The following is a 14,198-nucleotide window of genomic DNA, read 5'->3' as shown; positions in this document are numbered from 1 at the left end:
TCCTGACCAAGAAGCTTGCGGTGTGGACCCAGATAATATTTTAGGAGAGATAGAACATGATAATAGTAATACGGTGGTCAAGAGTGGGGTCCTGGGCTCAACTCCCAGTTCCACACCAACTGTGTGACCTCGGATAAGTTACTCAACCCCTCTGACTTATGGAACCCACTGCATTTGGTTGGCACAGTGTCTACCTCATTAGGTTGCTGTGACTTGCCCAAAGTGACAGATCCAGGAAGTGCTACTAAGATGTGAGCTTCAAAATGAAAACAGAAGGTGTCTCTTGACAACAGAAACTGGCGAAAATTAGAAAGTTGGGCAACACTAAGGGCTGGTGGGTGTGGAGCGGGGTGGCCACCCCAGAGAACAACCTGGGACCATTTAGAATACCTACAGATGGCAGGCCCTACAACCTAGCAATTCAGTTCTGGCGAAGGTACCTCCCAGAGAAACGCTCCCACAGCTCCACGAGGACACCCATCGGCGGATGCTCAGCGCTGTGCCATTTGAGATCACAGGGAGCTGGAGGCCACCTGGGTTTCCACTGCTGGAGAAAGGACAGTAACAAGCAGCCACTGCGATCCACAGAGGAGGATGCAGTGATTAGAAGCAACAGACCAAATGCGTATAGAGCAACGCAGGTGGATCTTAACAACATGATAGAGAGTAAAAAAGTAAGAAACAGAATGAGCTCTGATGGCTCAGTCCTAGACGTGCAGAGTGACACAGATGCACATAAAAAAACAACACATATTTGACAGGAACACATGCAAACAAGAGGCACCTTGGACGCATTAGAATGGGTGCCCAGAAAGGGGAAAGAGGAAGGCAGAAGGGGAAATTAACTAAGAGAGATGCCTCGTGCGGACTGCAGGCTAGAGTGTACTGTGAAGCAGGGCGTGCAGTCAACCCAATGTGGGAAGGCTCCTGAAGCGTAAAAGAAAAAAAACAATGGAAGCTTCAAGGGGTGCGGTGTTTCTGTGACTCGCCAACAAGGCCTCATAGAGCCCTAGCTGATCAAAAAGGAACAAACACGCACTCTTGCCACCCTCCAAGCTGCCAGGGATGGGTCCTGCCATGAGCCCCCGGTCCTGGGAGGGAGATGAGATTGTACAGGCCTTGGAGATGGACGGAGGAAGGCAGGCCCCGTCTGCAGAGGAGGAAGCCCCAGCCCTCTGGCCTGCCCTTTGCTGGCCCAGTGTGGGCGTCCCAGGAAAGTAAGACAGAGAGGATTTGCAGAAAATGCGGGTCTGACTCAAGACTTTCACTTCCCAGAGGGGCTGGAGGAGGTCACAAGAGACGGAGGGGAAACTGAGGCATGTGGCAATGCTGAAGGGCTTATGGGGTTGGAAGGCAGCTGGTGGTTCTGGTCATAACAGGCAGGAAGATTGGAAGACGTGTGTGTGTCTGTGTGTGCACGCACATGTGCACACATGCATGTGTGTGTGCATGTAATAGGGGGAAGCAGGCCAGACGAGCTTCATCTCAGGAGCAGTCTGGAAATATCGCTACTGGTTGACTCCGGTACCTGACTCCCACTGCAGGCTTCTCATCTGTGCCACAGGGGGCTTGACTTGGTGTATAGATTCAAAGACGAGGCTTGAGGGGCCCGCCCCGTGGCCTAGTGGTTAAGTTTGGCATGCTCCACTTTGGCGGCCAGAGTTGGGATTTCAGGCATGGACCTACACCACTCGTCAAGCCATGCTGTGGTGGTGACCCACATATAAAATAGAGGAAGATTGGCACAGATGTTAGCTCAGAGCGAATCTTCCTCAGGAAAAAAAAAAAAAAAGAGGCTTGAGTCAGGCCCATAGGCCTAGGTGTTTTGTTTCCCAATACAATTTGTGTGTGTCTGTGTGTGTGTGTGTGTGTGTTTTAATTACCATCACAAAGTCTCCATACAGAGTACACAAATGATTGTTGCCAGAATCCCCACTACTCCCTATTGCCTTCCACCTGGCCCCATTTTGCACAATTATGGCCCCTCAGGCATTTGAGTCTGCAAACCTTGCCTTGGAGACCCTTTAAGGTCCCTTCTATCTCTGACCTGCTAGAAAGATGACGGCTTGGGATGGATGGGTGATTGGGGAAGGGAGAGGCAGAATTAAATTCCATCCTGCCCCACAATGGAATTGAGATGCCCAGGAGGGTCTCTTCCTAAAAAAAGCCTTGGAGGGAACTGGCCTTGAGCACCCAAACTGTCCAATTCCACAAAGGGAAGGAGCGGGAAGTATGAGAGTTGTGGTATTCGGGGGTTTGAGTGTGTCTTCCAGGTCAGATTCCAGCTCAGGTTGAAAGGGATTAGGCGGTGAGCTCTCTGGGAACTGTGGGGCACAAAGAGTTGCTCCCCACTGGCCTCAGCCAGCTGCTCCGCCTGGCCCTCTTCGGTTCCAGCTCCCTCAAGAATGTTGGCATTTCCATCGCAGCTCCCAGCCCCATCCAGGCTGGGACCAGCCTATGCCGGGACAAAGGGTCCTCAGAACAGGAAAGCCAGGAATGCAGGCAAGACTGGCTCCAGTCCCTGGTCGCTGGGTTTCTCAGCAGCTGCAGGGAGGGCGGAGGAAGCGGACTGGCACAGCCAGGAGGCGCAGAGTTTACAACAGACTGGTGGACGGGATCAACACAGGGAGTCTGACCCCTGAGATCTGGGCCCTGCTCTGCATCTGACAGGCTGTGCTACCCTGGGCGTGCCCCTTTCCGTCTCTGGTCCCCAGTGCCCTCAGCTGTTAAATAAAAGGGTCATACCAGCGCGGTGGCTTTCAAATGACATTGTACAAGGGGCCCAAATCCCAGAACAGCTGGTGATGGAGCTATTCGATTAAAGGGGATCGGGAGACCCAGAATCTCCCCTCCTCAAAAGGGGCTGCACAGAATACAGTTAAAAACACAACTCCAGGTGACAGTTTTGGCCTTGGCCTCCAGACTCTCCTTGATTTGACAATTTCAACTTGGGTAGTGGATGCTGCGGTGCGCCGCTCACGTCAGCCCCTTTAGGACCAGCTGCTGGAGGGCTAGTGGCTCAGAGCTCACAGCTCAGCCTCTCCGGGAATAGCCCAAAGTCAGGCCCCTTCTCCAGGGCAGCCCACGTGCGATGATTGGGCCCTGTGGGGGGCAAAGCTCTGGGCTCCGTGCCTCAATTTGGGATAGCCCCTGAGGGGCGTCCCAGTGGCAGGGCTCCCCGCGGGACGCGCCGAGACCTCGTTTGTGACTGTGGGCAGCCCAACCCCTCTCTCTGCCCAGTCCCGCTTCTTCCCACTCCCCTCGCACCCCCGCTCCCTGCCCGTGACTCCTCCCCAACACGGCTCCCACGTGCAAATCTCCATCTCCAAGTCTGTTCCCAGGGAACCCCACCTGAAACACTTGGTTCTGTTTTGCCCCAAGTGGGGCCTGGAAATCACACAGAAGCCCACAGAGGACCCCACAGAGACCACCTCCCAGAGCTCAGCAAGCCACTCGCCCAGGACATCCACCTCATGGCAACTGGGAAAATCTTAGAACTCGAATAAGACAACCTCGGCTGGTGCGTGTGCCTGTAAATAGCACGGTTACCGGAGGAGGGGGGCCTGGTAGTCCCGGGATGAGAAAGGACGGGACAAGCTGTAAGAGCGGCAGCTGGGGGAGGAGGGGTGGCCTTCAGTGTGGGTCCAGAATCAAGCTCCCTTCCGGCTTGCCCGGCCTCTCCCACCTCCAGCGGCCTCCTCTCTGCACGCCTGGCTGCAGTCAATGACCTGGAAAGGAGTCCAGCAAGTTTTTCTGGGATGAAAATGTGAGCCTGGTGCTGGGGCGAGAAGGGAATGAGGATCCTGGAGCTGCAGTTGGCAAAGCCAGTCCTCACTGCTGGACCCAACACCCGCGCCGAGCCAGGCCAGGGTCTGATGACAGCGCCCAGCAGTTGACAGGCTCGGCTGTGAACCAAATAGCCTGGAAAGGTGCTAAACACACTGCAGCTCAGGCCTCACCCACAGAGGTTCTGATTCAGTGAGATCAGGCAGGGCCAGGAATCTATATTTATAAATGAGCATCCTCCTTGTGCCCCACCCCCGACACACATGCTTGCCTTGTAGTGATTCTGAGAACTAAGATCGGTCTCACTTCCAAGGCAACCTGAGCTTCCACTTGCCAAGAAGACATGGCCCCTCGTCTTGCGTGGCTTTTCTCGAGCACAGGGACGTCTACAAGTCTGCTTCCCCTAAGAGAACCTTCCAGACCCTCCTCCATTTCTGCCACCTTTCCACTTCTCCCAGGCTGGAAACCCCGGGATCAGCTTGAACACTTCCTCGATTCTTCTATTTTTCCTCCCAAAAGCCCCTCAGTAGCCATCCACATGATCAAGTAGCCCCCAGCCCCACCGCCTAGATTGTTACAATGATTAGCGGACATTTGGTCCCGTCCAAAATGTCCATGAGTGTATTTGGTTCATGCCAAATGGTTTTGGACAGGATAAAATATCACGGACTTTTTGGCATGGGCCAATGTCTTATGGACATTTTGGACAGGACTAAATATGACCAAGTATCAAGTACTTTTTGGCATGGACCAAATGCCTCATGGACATTTTGGACAGGACCAAATGTCCTGCAAGGGTTACAACAGCTGCCAAGCGTTTCCAATAATCCAGAGGCTCCCAAACTTCAGGCCTCCACCTGCCTCCTTCACAATTTGTGCATCCTATCTGCACCCTACCTGCTGTATAATTTACGGTAGTATTTTCCTTAAATCAACTTTTTTAAAGAAACAAATAAATTTATTTTAAAAGAAAACTTTTCTAGAATTGAGAGCAGGGCCTCAAACACATACTTGGTACGAATGTTCCTAGCAGCACTATTCACAATAGACAGGAGGTGGAAACAACTCAAGTGTCCGTGGACAGAAGCATGGATAAACAAGATGTGGTCCATCCATACACTGGAATATCCTTCAGCCACGAGAAGGAACGAACTTCTGACCTATGCTGCAACATGGGTGAAGCTTGAAGACGTTGGGCTAAGTGAGAGAAGCCAGACACAAGGACGAATATTGCATAATTCCACTTATATAAGGCACCTAGAGACCTAGAGTAGTCGAGTTCAGTGAAACAGAAAGCAGTACGGTGGTTGCCAGGGGCTGGCGGGGAGGGGAGAACGGGCAGTTAACGCTAATGAGTTTCAGTTTGGGAAGATGAAAAAGTTCTGGAGGTGGATAGTGGGGACGGTTTCACAACATTGTGAATGTTCTGAATGGCGCTGAATTGTACACTGAAAAATGGTTACAGTGGTAAATTTCATATTATTGTTTTAAAAAATAAAACGCTCTGTCACTACCTCCCATGGGGGGAAAAGGTGTCCCCTGCCATTGAAAACAAAACAATATTAGCAAAATAATGCTGGCTGCCCTACCACCTTGTTAAAAAGAAACATCAGCCCGTATTCGAGGGCTGTTAAAGACACCTACACACAACGACAACGACGAGGAGAAGGATTCCAGCTTCCTCCCTTAGAGAACCAGCGTCAACGCCTCTTCGAGAACCGTCTTTGGACCACGGATCACGACTGTGTCAAAGTCTCTGGAAACTTCCTCTCAGATCTTTCTATCCCATCCCTCAGGAATCTATAACCTTCACTCCTGGCACATTCTCTCCTTCCGTGGCCTTTCCAAAGGGCTTCTGCGCATGTCAGGCAATCATCTGGAAAGCGCTCACGTTTTATCCATCTTACAGATGGAGAGGGGAAGTCACTCGTCCAGGGTGACTGGTGGCAAGTCTGAAAATCAAGTCCAGAAACTTCCCTCTCTCCCTCAGGCCACTTCCCTGCTTGCCCAGGACTGACCCCCGGCCTTGGCACAGGGTTCTTGTGTTAATTTCCCGACTCTACTCTTCACAAGGTACCAGTTTCTGAGGTCTCAAGATGTGAAACCAGGTCCCTGCCATGGGACAGATTTTGCTCTATCAGCAAGTTTCCCTCTGACTACCCAGGACCTGCCCTGCATTCCTGGAGGGTCACACCCCTGCCCAGGCACTGGACTGGGCTCTTGGAAGACCTGGGTTCAAACCCTGACTCTGCCAACCACTCGGCTATGCAGCCTTTGACAAAACCTCGCCAACAAGTCCCCAGAGGTTTTGTAACATGGAGAGGGGACGGAGGTTGGACCGCATCAGCGCTTCTCATATACGACCTTTGGACCACTAACATAAGAATGCCTAGGATGGAGGTTTTAACCTGCGTGGGGAGCCCCACCCCAGGCCCAACCAATGGGATCCGGGGGCGGGGTTTGGGACCCGTACTTTCAACAGCCTCCCTGGTGATTCCCATGTGCCGGAAGCCTGGGACCCCGGGCTGGGCTCGGTCATCTCTGAGGACCCTTCCACTGCGCATCCTGGCATCCGGGAGACCAGGTCCTTGCCTCAGGCAGCTTGGGATTGAAAGGCGATGCTCTGCTGGGTTCCCTCCCTCCCCCTTCAGCTCCACCAGACCCTACAGCAAGAAGCATCAATTTCCTTAACCTTCTGATTGGCTGGGAGTATTTCTTTTCTTGGGGATGGGGGTGTGGCGCATAAACAGAACACTTCCTGCCAAAGTTAGGAAGTGGAGGGTGTGGCGCTGTGGACTCGTGAGCTCGCGTTCCCTCCCATGTGTCACCTCTGGTGGAGAGAGGGGCTCTTAAAACCCAGAGGAGAACTGCGGGTTTTAAGGGTCCCAAACAGAGTTAGACATGGTGGCTCCAATTCTGGCGTTCTGGGACTCCAGAGCGCCCCCTCTTTCTGGGACCCCTTAGTTTCCCTCCGCGGAGGGCGTGGCTCGGGACTCTAAAGTGAAGGGGAGATGCCAGTGGTCAAAGACAGTCCGGGAAAGCCCCCCGCCCTCCGTCAAAGATCGTCAAAGAGGAGTGAGGATCTCTCCAGTCCGCCTGCCCATAGCCCTCCCAGTGCAGGGGACCCCACCAGGAGGGCTGGGTACCCAGACTCCAGAGTTAGAACAGGAATATGATCCGACCGGGAAACTGAGGCTCAGAGAAGGGCGGCCCTGGCTCAAGGTCCCCCGTAGAGGGAACGCCTGTGTCCCCCGCTCTGCACGCCCCTGCACGCCTGTACAGATTCCATGACGCGCAGTGTCTCCAAGCCATGGTTTGGCCCTGCCGCATGTCTCTGCTCTGCGCGCCCCTTCTGCGTCCCAGTCTCCGCTCCCACCTGGCTTTCCCCGCCGCCGCCCCTCAGCCGGGCGCTCTGGGCACGGCAGCCCAGCTCCCGGGTCCCGGCTCCCTTCCTGCGTGGAGTCGTTCCAGGGCTGCTGGAAACGAGGAGTTTCCCGGGTCTACACTTTGCAGATTCCCTTCTCCCTCCTCCTACCCTTCCTGTGTGACCTGGAGCAAGTAGCTCTCAGTCTCTGAGCCTCGATTCCCAGCCCGACTTTAGGGACTGCAGAGGGTTCCTACCGCGGTTCCCCGGACTCGCGCGCGCTGCCGGCGGCTTCTCCCTCCCGCCAGCTCTGGGGCTTTGGCGAGCCTGGGGCGGACCCGTCGCCACCCCACCTTCACCTGCTGCGGCGGCTCTTGTTCTCTTTCACTTTCTCTCTCCACCGCGGGGCTTGGGCCAAGCGGTGAGCAAGCAGGCCCCCACGCCTCCCTCTGCTGCGCCCACCACGTGCTTTCTCAGAAGCGCCTGAAATGCACTCCTACACTCGGGGGCGCGCAGAGCGTCCAGTTAGCTCCTCCAGATAGCCAGTCCCGTGCCCGGGGGAGCCAGCGCGCCCAGGGGCGAGCAATCTGCAAGCCCTGGTTTGCAGGGAGCTCATCCACACCCCTGGGTGGCTCTGCATTACTCTCCAGCTCCTCCACACCGTGAAGGTGGCAAACCACTCCCGCAGGGTGCATGGACCCATAGACTTGCTCGCTGAGCCATTCTCTCCTGGGAAGCCGGATGTCCTTGGGAGCAAGAGAAAACTCCTCAGGGACCTTCAGTGGCTGGTAAGCCAGCCCGGGGAAACCCTGCGTTCCCATCACCGCACCCCCGGCGCCATTCCTCCTGTCCTTCCTCCTCCACAGGCCTTGGACACTTGCTCTGCCCTCCGTCCTTGGGGACGTCCCTTGTCTTCCCAGATTTGGATCTCCCAGGCTCATCTGGAATTGAGGGGGTGGGCCGAGGTGACTTCTGGCCATTCTCCCGCCTCAAAAACTCCCCCCACAAGCTCTGACTGCATTCAACAGAGCTGGCAAACTTGTCATCAATCTGTGGGTTCGAGGATATACACACAGCAACGGCAACGCCAAGAAGATTGGTTTCCTGTGATGATAACTTTCTCTAAGATACCAGGCAGCGAGCTCATCGAAGCCTTTGAACGCTCACCGTCACCCAATAAGAGTTTCCCCCTTAACCCATTTACAGTCCAGAAAAACAGCCTCAAAAAAGGTGGGTGACAGGTTCAGTGCCACGCCACATGCAGCCAACAGGGCAGCTGACATTTAAACCTGCCGCACTGCCTTCAGAGCTGCCGCCAGGTGTCTGTGCTATGCTGTCTCTCCCCGTCTGCCCCCCCTCCCATTTCTTCCCCCAAAACATCATTTGGAAACTGGAGAGAGGGCAGCTTCTGACCAGGTGACAGGCTATCGCCAGCCCGCTGGGGCTCAATGGCTACCCCAAGGGACTGACTCCAGTTTTGCTTTCTCTGCTCCTGGGGGATGGAGTGGGTCTGGCAGGGGTCCCGTCCTTTGAGGGCACCCCTCAGTGTTTACCTGGAGGAGAGAGGACCTTGTGGTTGGCTCAGCCAGGCAATTGATGCTGAGAGCTAACGACACACCCCCTGAAAGTTTGCTCTCTAGGACCCTTCAAGCTGATAAGCCCTCTCACATTCCAGGCATCTGGGCTGAACTGAATGTCCCTCAAGTGGAGGAAGTGGCCGACCAGCTCACTTCTTCCAACAGCCCCAGCAAGACAAGGACCTCTCTTTCCGGCCCCCGCTCCCCAGTTCAGAGCGGTGTCTCTGTTTATTGGGGTGGTGGGACCAGCTGAGACCTCACCCTAAATTAAGAAGTATTCTCAGCCCCAGCTTCCTCCACCAGCCTCTTTACCTTGGGGCTCTGGCAGGTAGGACCTCGCGGGACATGGAGCCAGGCAACGCATGGTGTGGGAGATGCGGTGAGGCAGCAGCTCCTGGAGTGTGGCAGCCTCTTCAGCGCCCTCAGCCTGCCCAATGATGCCTTCGGACACCCAGCTCAGGAGCAGGCGGCCTCATCACTGGCCTGTCTCTCTAGCCGGGTCAGAAGCCCGCCAACACTGAGCCGGCATGCAAAGGAAGCAAGCAAGGGACCAGCAGAAAACTCTCCCCCTTCAAGGTGGCCTCAAACCGTCAGATTTCTGCATTGAGACGTGCTCTAATTTGTCCACACTCCCTTAGAGCCTCCTCTTGCCTCTGATGTTAATTTCGGTTCCTTGTTGTGGTGGTTTTGTAAGGTTGTGAGTTGTCTGTTGTGGGGGCCCTTCCACATGCTAACATTCTGAAATGATGGGGAACACAACGGAGCCATGCTGGTGCCAGCTGCCAACATCTGCCATCCTCTGCAGGATGGGGCCAGGATCAGAGCCCCACAAATGCCTCAAGGCAAGCTGGGAGCCCCTGCGGGGGTCCAAAGACTTCCCAGATTCCACTCCCTGCCCTCACCCCCACCCCCACCCCAAATGGCCCTGGATTTCCCTGGAGATCATGCATGGTCCTCCCATCGTTTTTATTCCAAGACTTTGGACTGAAAAGTAAATTACACTTGAAGAGGTGTTGCCCCTAATATGCTGTACTTATAGCCAGAAGGTTTGAGGTGACACGTAGATGGGGTGCTAATAACCTTGACTCAGATGGGGAGAAAGTTAGCGCTCTTTCAAGTCCCTGCCCGTGCTCCTGGCGGCATCCAGGGGAAAGTGTCAGTTTGGGGCTAAAATGTCTTTCATGCCTCTTGGAATGCACGATTTTCCCATTTCACAGAGATCAAGCCCCAGCCTCAAGCCTTCGCTAGACAACTGTATCGGGCTAGAATTGAATAACTTGCTTCTGCTCTCCTGTTTAATCGTCACCTTCTATGTGTGGCATTCTTTTTCATTGATGGTGGACATAAACTTTCCTTAAAAAATAAAGTTGAAAATAAAATGTGAGTGGTCTGAAAAAAACCATCAAGTAAATAATAATGTAGGTGGTGTGTAGATGTCCCGGGCGGGCGGTGCGGGGGGTACCGAATGAATGGAGGTTGGGAAACAATGACTTCAGCGCATTATGCATTTTTACTGAAAGAACACTGGGTCCAGAGGACCAAGAGCTGACGTCTCTTCTTCCTGTGACTTCCTTGGACCCCTTGCTTGCCTTGTGTGGGCCTCAGTTTCCCCATATAGGAAATGATGATAAAGATGCCTATCTTTCTATGGTGATTATTTCGAAGCGGTTGCTACTTTCAGAAGTCCCTGGGGGGAAGTAGACAGACAAAGGAGAATGCTGATAGTTAAGTGGAAACAGAGCCTTGCTTGGTTAGGTGAACAAAACAGATGTGACGAATTTTAGAAATCCCAAGAAGTCTCATCTTCCCATGACCTGGTGCCCCGTGACCGTTCAGGTGTCTAGAGGCCACCTATGGGAGTCCCTCCCTGTCGTCAGAGGCAGCCAGCTCTAAAGGCCACAGCCAAGGCTGTTCTGAATCAGCTTGGTGGCAGGGCACAGCTTGGAAGGAGAGTCAGCCAGGCCTGGGGGTGCACTTGCCTGGATGTCATTCTCTCTCACCTGGTCACCTGGACAACAGCTGCAGGTGACTGCTCAATCTCTTTACGGCTTCCCTCACCCCACCCCACCCCCAGATCCATGCCCTGCAAGACCTGAATCTGATCCTGCCCGTATCAACCCAGAGGGATTCTGAACACGGCGGTGACGAGTGCCAGGCTGTGTGTTTGGCGAGATGGCACAAGCAGGGGCTGGAGTACAGAGACCAGGGAGGAGCCGCTGCGGTGCACAGCCAGGAGCTGATGCAGGGCTGGATTTCAGCAGAGGCAGTAGAGATAGAGGGATGAGGAGAGGGGCCAGGCGGGCGCAGAGGCAGGATGACCAGCCTCCTGGACGGAGCGGATGGGGCAAGGAGCAGGGCGGAGGGACCAAGCCAGCTGCGACCTGGCATTTCTGCCTGTTAAGACACCCAGCACTCCTGCTCATATTCCTCTTCAAGACTCCCCCAGAAGGGGTGACCGTTCTCCTGCTTTGGATAAAGGAGATTCCTTCCTGACTGAGGGGCCTCTGGGCGCTGTGGAAGCCGGCCTTGCCCTGGGCATCTGAATTTCTTTGTCTCCAGTCAGGATCTAGCACGACAGATCACTAGCTACCAGCAGAAGCGTTGTTCAAGTTACCGGTCTGGGGTCCCCTGCCAAGTATCACAGAGGAGAGATGAGGGACACTTTAATCTTCTAAGGAAGGTGAGCATTGCAGAACGCTTGCCAGCCCTTGCCGGGGTCTCTGCAAACTGAGCCCGCTCGGCCCACCCTGTGTCCCTTGCTCAAGCAGGGTCCCTTCCAGGACCAGCTCCTGCCTTCTCCCCATCGGGCCATATTTTAGCCATCCTTCAAGGCCCCAATTCTTACCTTCACCACCCTTCCAGCTAAGAACAATCTTCTGCTTTATTCATTTTTAGGAAGCTTCTTGCCACGTATTTGGCAATAAATCACGGACTTCCCATTTCACAAGTGTTGACCCTGCAGCCTCTGATTAGATCAAAATGTCGTTGATGTCTGGGAGCCGGTGTCTTGTTTTCTTATGTAAAAGACACACTACTCCAGGGTTGTTTGAATGAATGGGTGGAGTTTGGATCATCAGGGCGGACTCAAGTCCCCAGTGGATGGACAATCCTCCCTTAGCAGGTTGTGCGTGCCTTTTCTTATGCTTTTTAGTGACCACCGTAGCTCCTAGCAGGTGCTAAAGAAATGATTAAGGAGGAGGGAACGAAAGAAGGTGGAGAGAAAGGAAGGAAAAGAGATGGGAGAGAGGTAGGTGAATCGATAGAATAAAACAGATGTGTATCCCAATTAGGCAGGTAGGAAGGTGAGTTAGAACACAGATCCATTAGCAGGTCAACACGGAAGCGGATGAGATGGTAGGAAGGCGGGAAAATAAGTTGTTACATAAATACACGGGCAATTAGGTAAGGGGAAAGATTGATAAATTTAGAAGTAGAAATAAGCTGATGAATTGATAAGTAGATGTTAGCAGGGGGTTAGACAGACCAGGGCAGGATGAGGGCAGGCAGCAGGGGGGCTGGGCAGGGGCTGGAGAGACCCATACAAGGTGAGCAAGGCCTTGGATGTGCTGCTAAGGGTAACAACAACACAGAACAGAAACTGTGCTTGGTTGAGTCGGGCAGCGGGCCGGGAGCCAAGCTGAGCGTGGAGCGGGCCAGCGGTGGGCCAGGGAAAACCCATGGGGAAGTGCCAGCTTCCGGGAGCAGGTGTTTCTCCTTCTGAGGCACCTGGGCGTGACAGTGAAGTGGGTCTGACTGGCTGGGAAGCCTCCCAAGGTGAAAGGACCAGAGTTGTCCTCACCAACCTGTCTCCTTCCAGGAGGCAAGGAGGGTCCCCGGATCAGAGCAGGAAGGGGCTCCGGGGCAAGGAAGGAGGGGAGACAGAGGGCGCGGCCCCTCTCCTCGCTGTGGTCCTCCTTCTGGTGGCTCTCATCCTAGGGACCAAATGGGGAAGGAAGCTGGAGGAAGAGCTGGGCCTCCTGGGGCCGCCTCCTTTTCCAATAAATCAGGCTGCATCCTAGAGGGAGCCTTTGTTCTGTGGTTCCTAGAACAGTGTCCTCATGGACAAAAATACCTCTTCAGAAAAACACAGAGTGACAAAGTAACAACGGGAAGCCAAAGAAAACAAGAAAATATGAAACCATGCTGGGGCAGGATGTCCTACAGCCTCTGAGAAAGCTTTCTGCAAAGGCCCTGTGGGCTCCACTCCCTTCACAGACCCGAGGCTGGCTGGGTCTGACCTCGCCCCCGTCACCCTTCTGTTGACCTGGGGTCTGTGGCAGCCCTGAACCAGCTTTCCTCTCACAGAGAATACATATGCCTTATGTTGGATCATGTCACTCAGAACAGCCCCTCTGGGTCCTACTATCACCTCCATTTTACAGAAGGGGAAACTGAGGCCCAGAGGGGTCCCAGGAAGTGCTCATGGTCACACCTCTTGGGAGGAGGGAGTCACCACTGGCTCCTGGGCCATCTGAGGCCACAGTCCATGCGTTTCATCGAGTGTCAACCGAGAGCATGGGCCACATTGACTCATTTCTTGGACTGACACAGCACTCAGGCACTCAGCCCTGTGTTTCACATGGAGCAGGTGTCTAGATATTGTGTGGGGCCCCCAGTGAGACTGTAGACACGATCGTTTTCTTAGCACCTCAACCCCCTGGTTTATTTTCCCCCTGTCTAATTTGCCTTGCCGTTAGCTCGTCCTGGAGTTATCTGTCTAATGCCAAGTGCTGCCTTGGATAGTTGCCCAGCTAGCATTTCCTTTAAACCTCACTGTGGCCCTGGGAGTTTTCTATCATCACTCTCATTTTAGAGACCAAAAAACCGAGGGTCAGAGTGGTCAAGTCATGTGGCCAACGTCGCACAGTTTGTAAGTTGCAGAGCATGGCCTCAGACCCAGAGCTGTCTCTGGCATCCAGCCTGGTTCTTTTTCCATCACCTCCATCCTAACTCTCTTCTCTGGCCTCACGTTGCCCTTCCAGGCATTGTTACCCACTGTCAGCCAAAATTCGCCCAAGCGTTTGCTCTGATTTCCCAGCGAAGCTGCTGAGTCCCGTCAGGACAAGGACCCTGACTCCCAGGCCACCCCCAAGCTCGCCGGGGGTTGGATGCCCACATGCTGCTTTGTGTAGCAGAGTCAGAGCCCCAAGCTCACGTCCCCAGAAGTGGGCTTTCTGCACAACTGCAACCGAAGAGCTGTGAGATCTGAAGGCACCTTCTGAATCATCGCGCGGTTTCACTTTGAAGACGGTCAGCCTGTTTCTGGTATGTTTACGCTCCCCCCTCAGCTTGTTTGGAAGAGGCGGCCAAGCAGAAAGTGCAGCAATGTGGCCCCCTCCCCAGGCCGTGACCTGAGGCAAATCACTTAACCTCTCCGTGCCTCAGTTTACTCATCTGTAAACTGAGAATCAGAGTGGTGCAAGAACCATTCACCCACCGATCTACCCACTCATTGCCCATGCACCCGCCCA

General features: G+C 54.2%; 1 protein-coding gene across 9 annotated transcripts in view; it reads right to left on the bottom strand.

The window, feature by feature from the left end:
- The window catches only part of CIITA (class II major histocompatibility complex transactivator), a 46,880-nt gene that overhangs the window by 29,294 nt on the left and 3,388 nt on the right, over nt 1-14,198 (bottom strand). The window contains exon 1 of one of the 9 annotated variants that reach the window (XM_046667936.1): nt 9,040-9,355. The exons of 6 other annotated variants lie outside the window; for them this stretch is intronic. In XM_046667936.1, the coding sequence (XP_046523892.1) occupies nt 9,040-9,091 (52 nt within the window). In that variant the 5' untranslated portion in view covers nt 9,092-9,355. Of the gene's footprint in view, nt 1-7,407; nt 8,464-9,039; nt 9,356-14,198 lie in introns of those variants that run through there. 2 more of the 9 variants (XM_046667938.1, XM_046667937.1) reach the window with 2 other exon arrangements.

This window comes from Equus quagga, chromosome 7 (genome assembly GCF_021613505.1).
Source record: "Equus quagga isolate Etosha38 chromosome 7, UCLA_HA_Equagga_1.0, whole genome shotgun sequence".
NCBI lineage: Eukaryota > Metazoa > Chordata > Mammalia > Perissodactyla > Equidae > Equus > Equus quagga.
The sequence above is the reverse complement of the archived record's forward strand: the minus strand, read 5'-3'. Positions and strand labels throughout refer to the sequence as shown.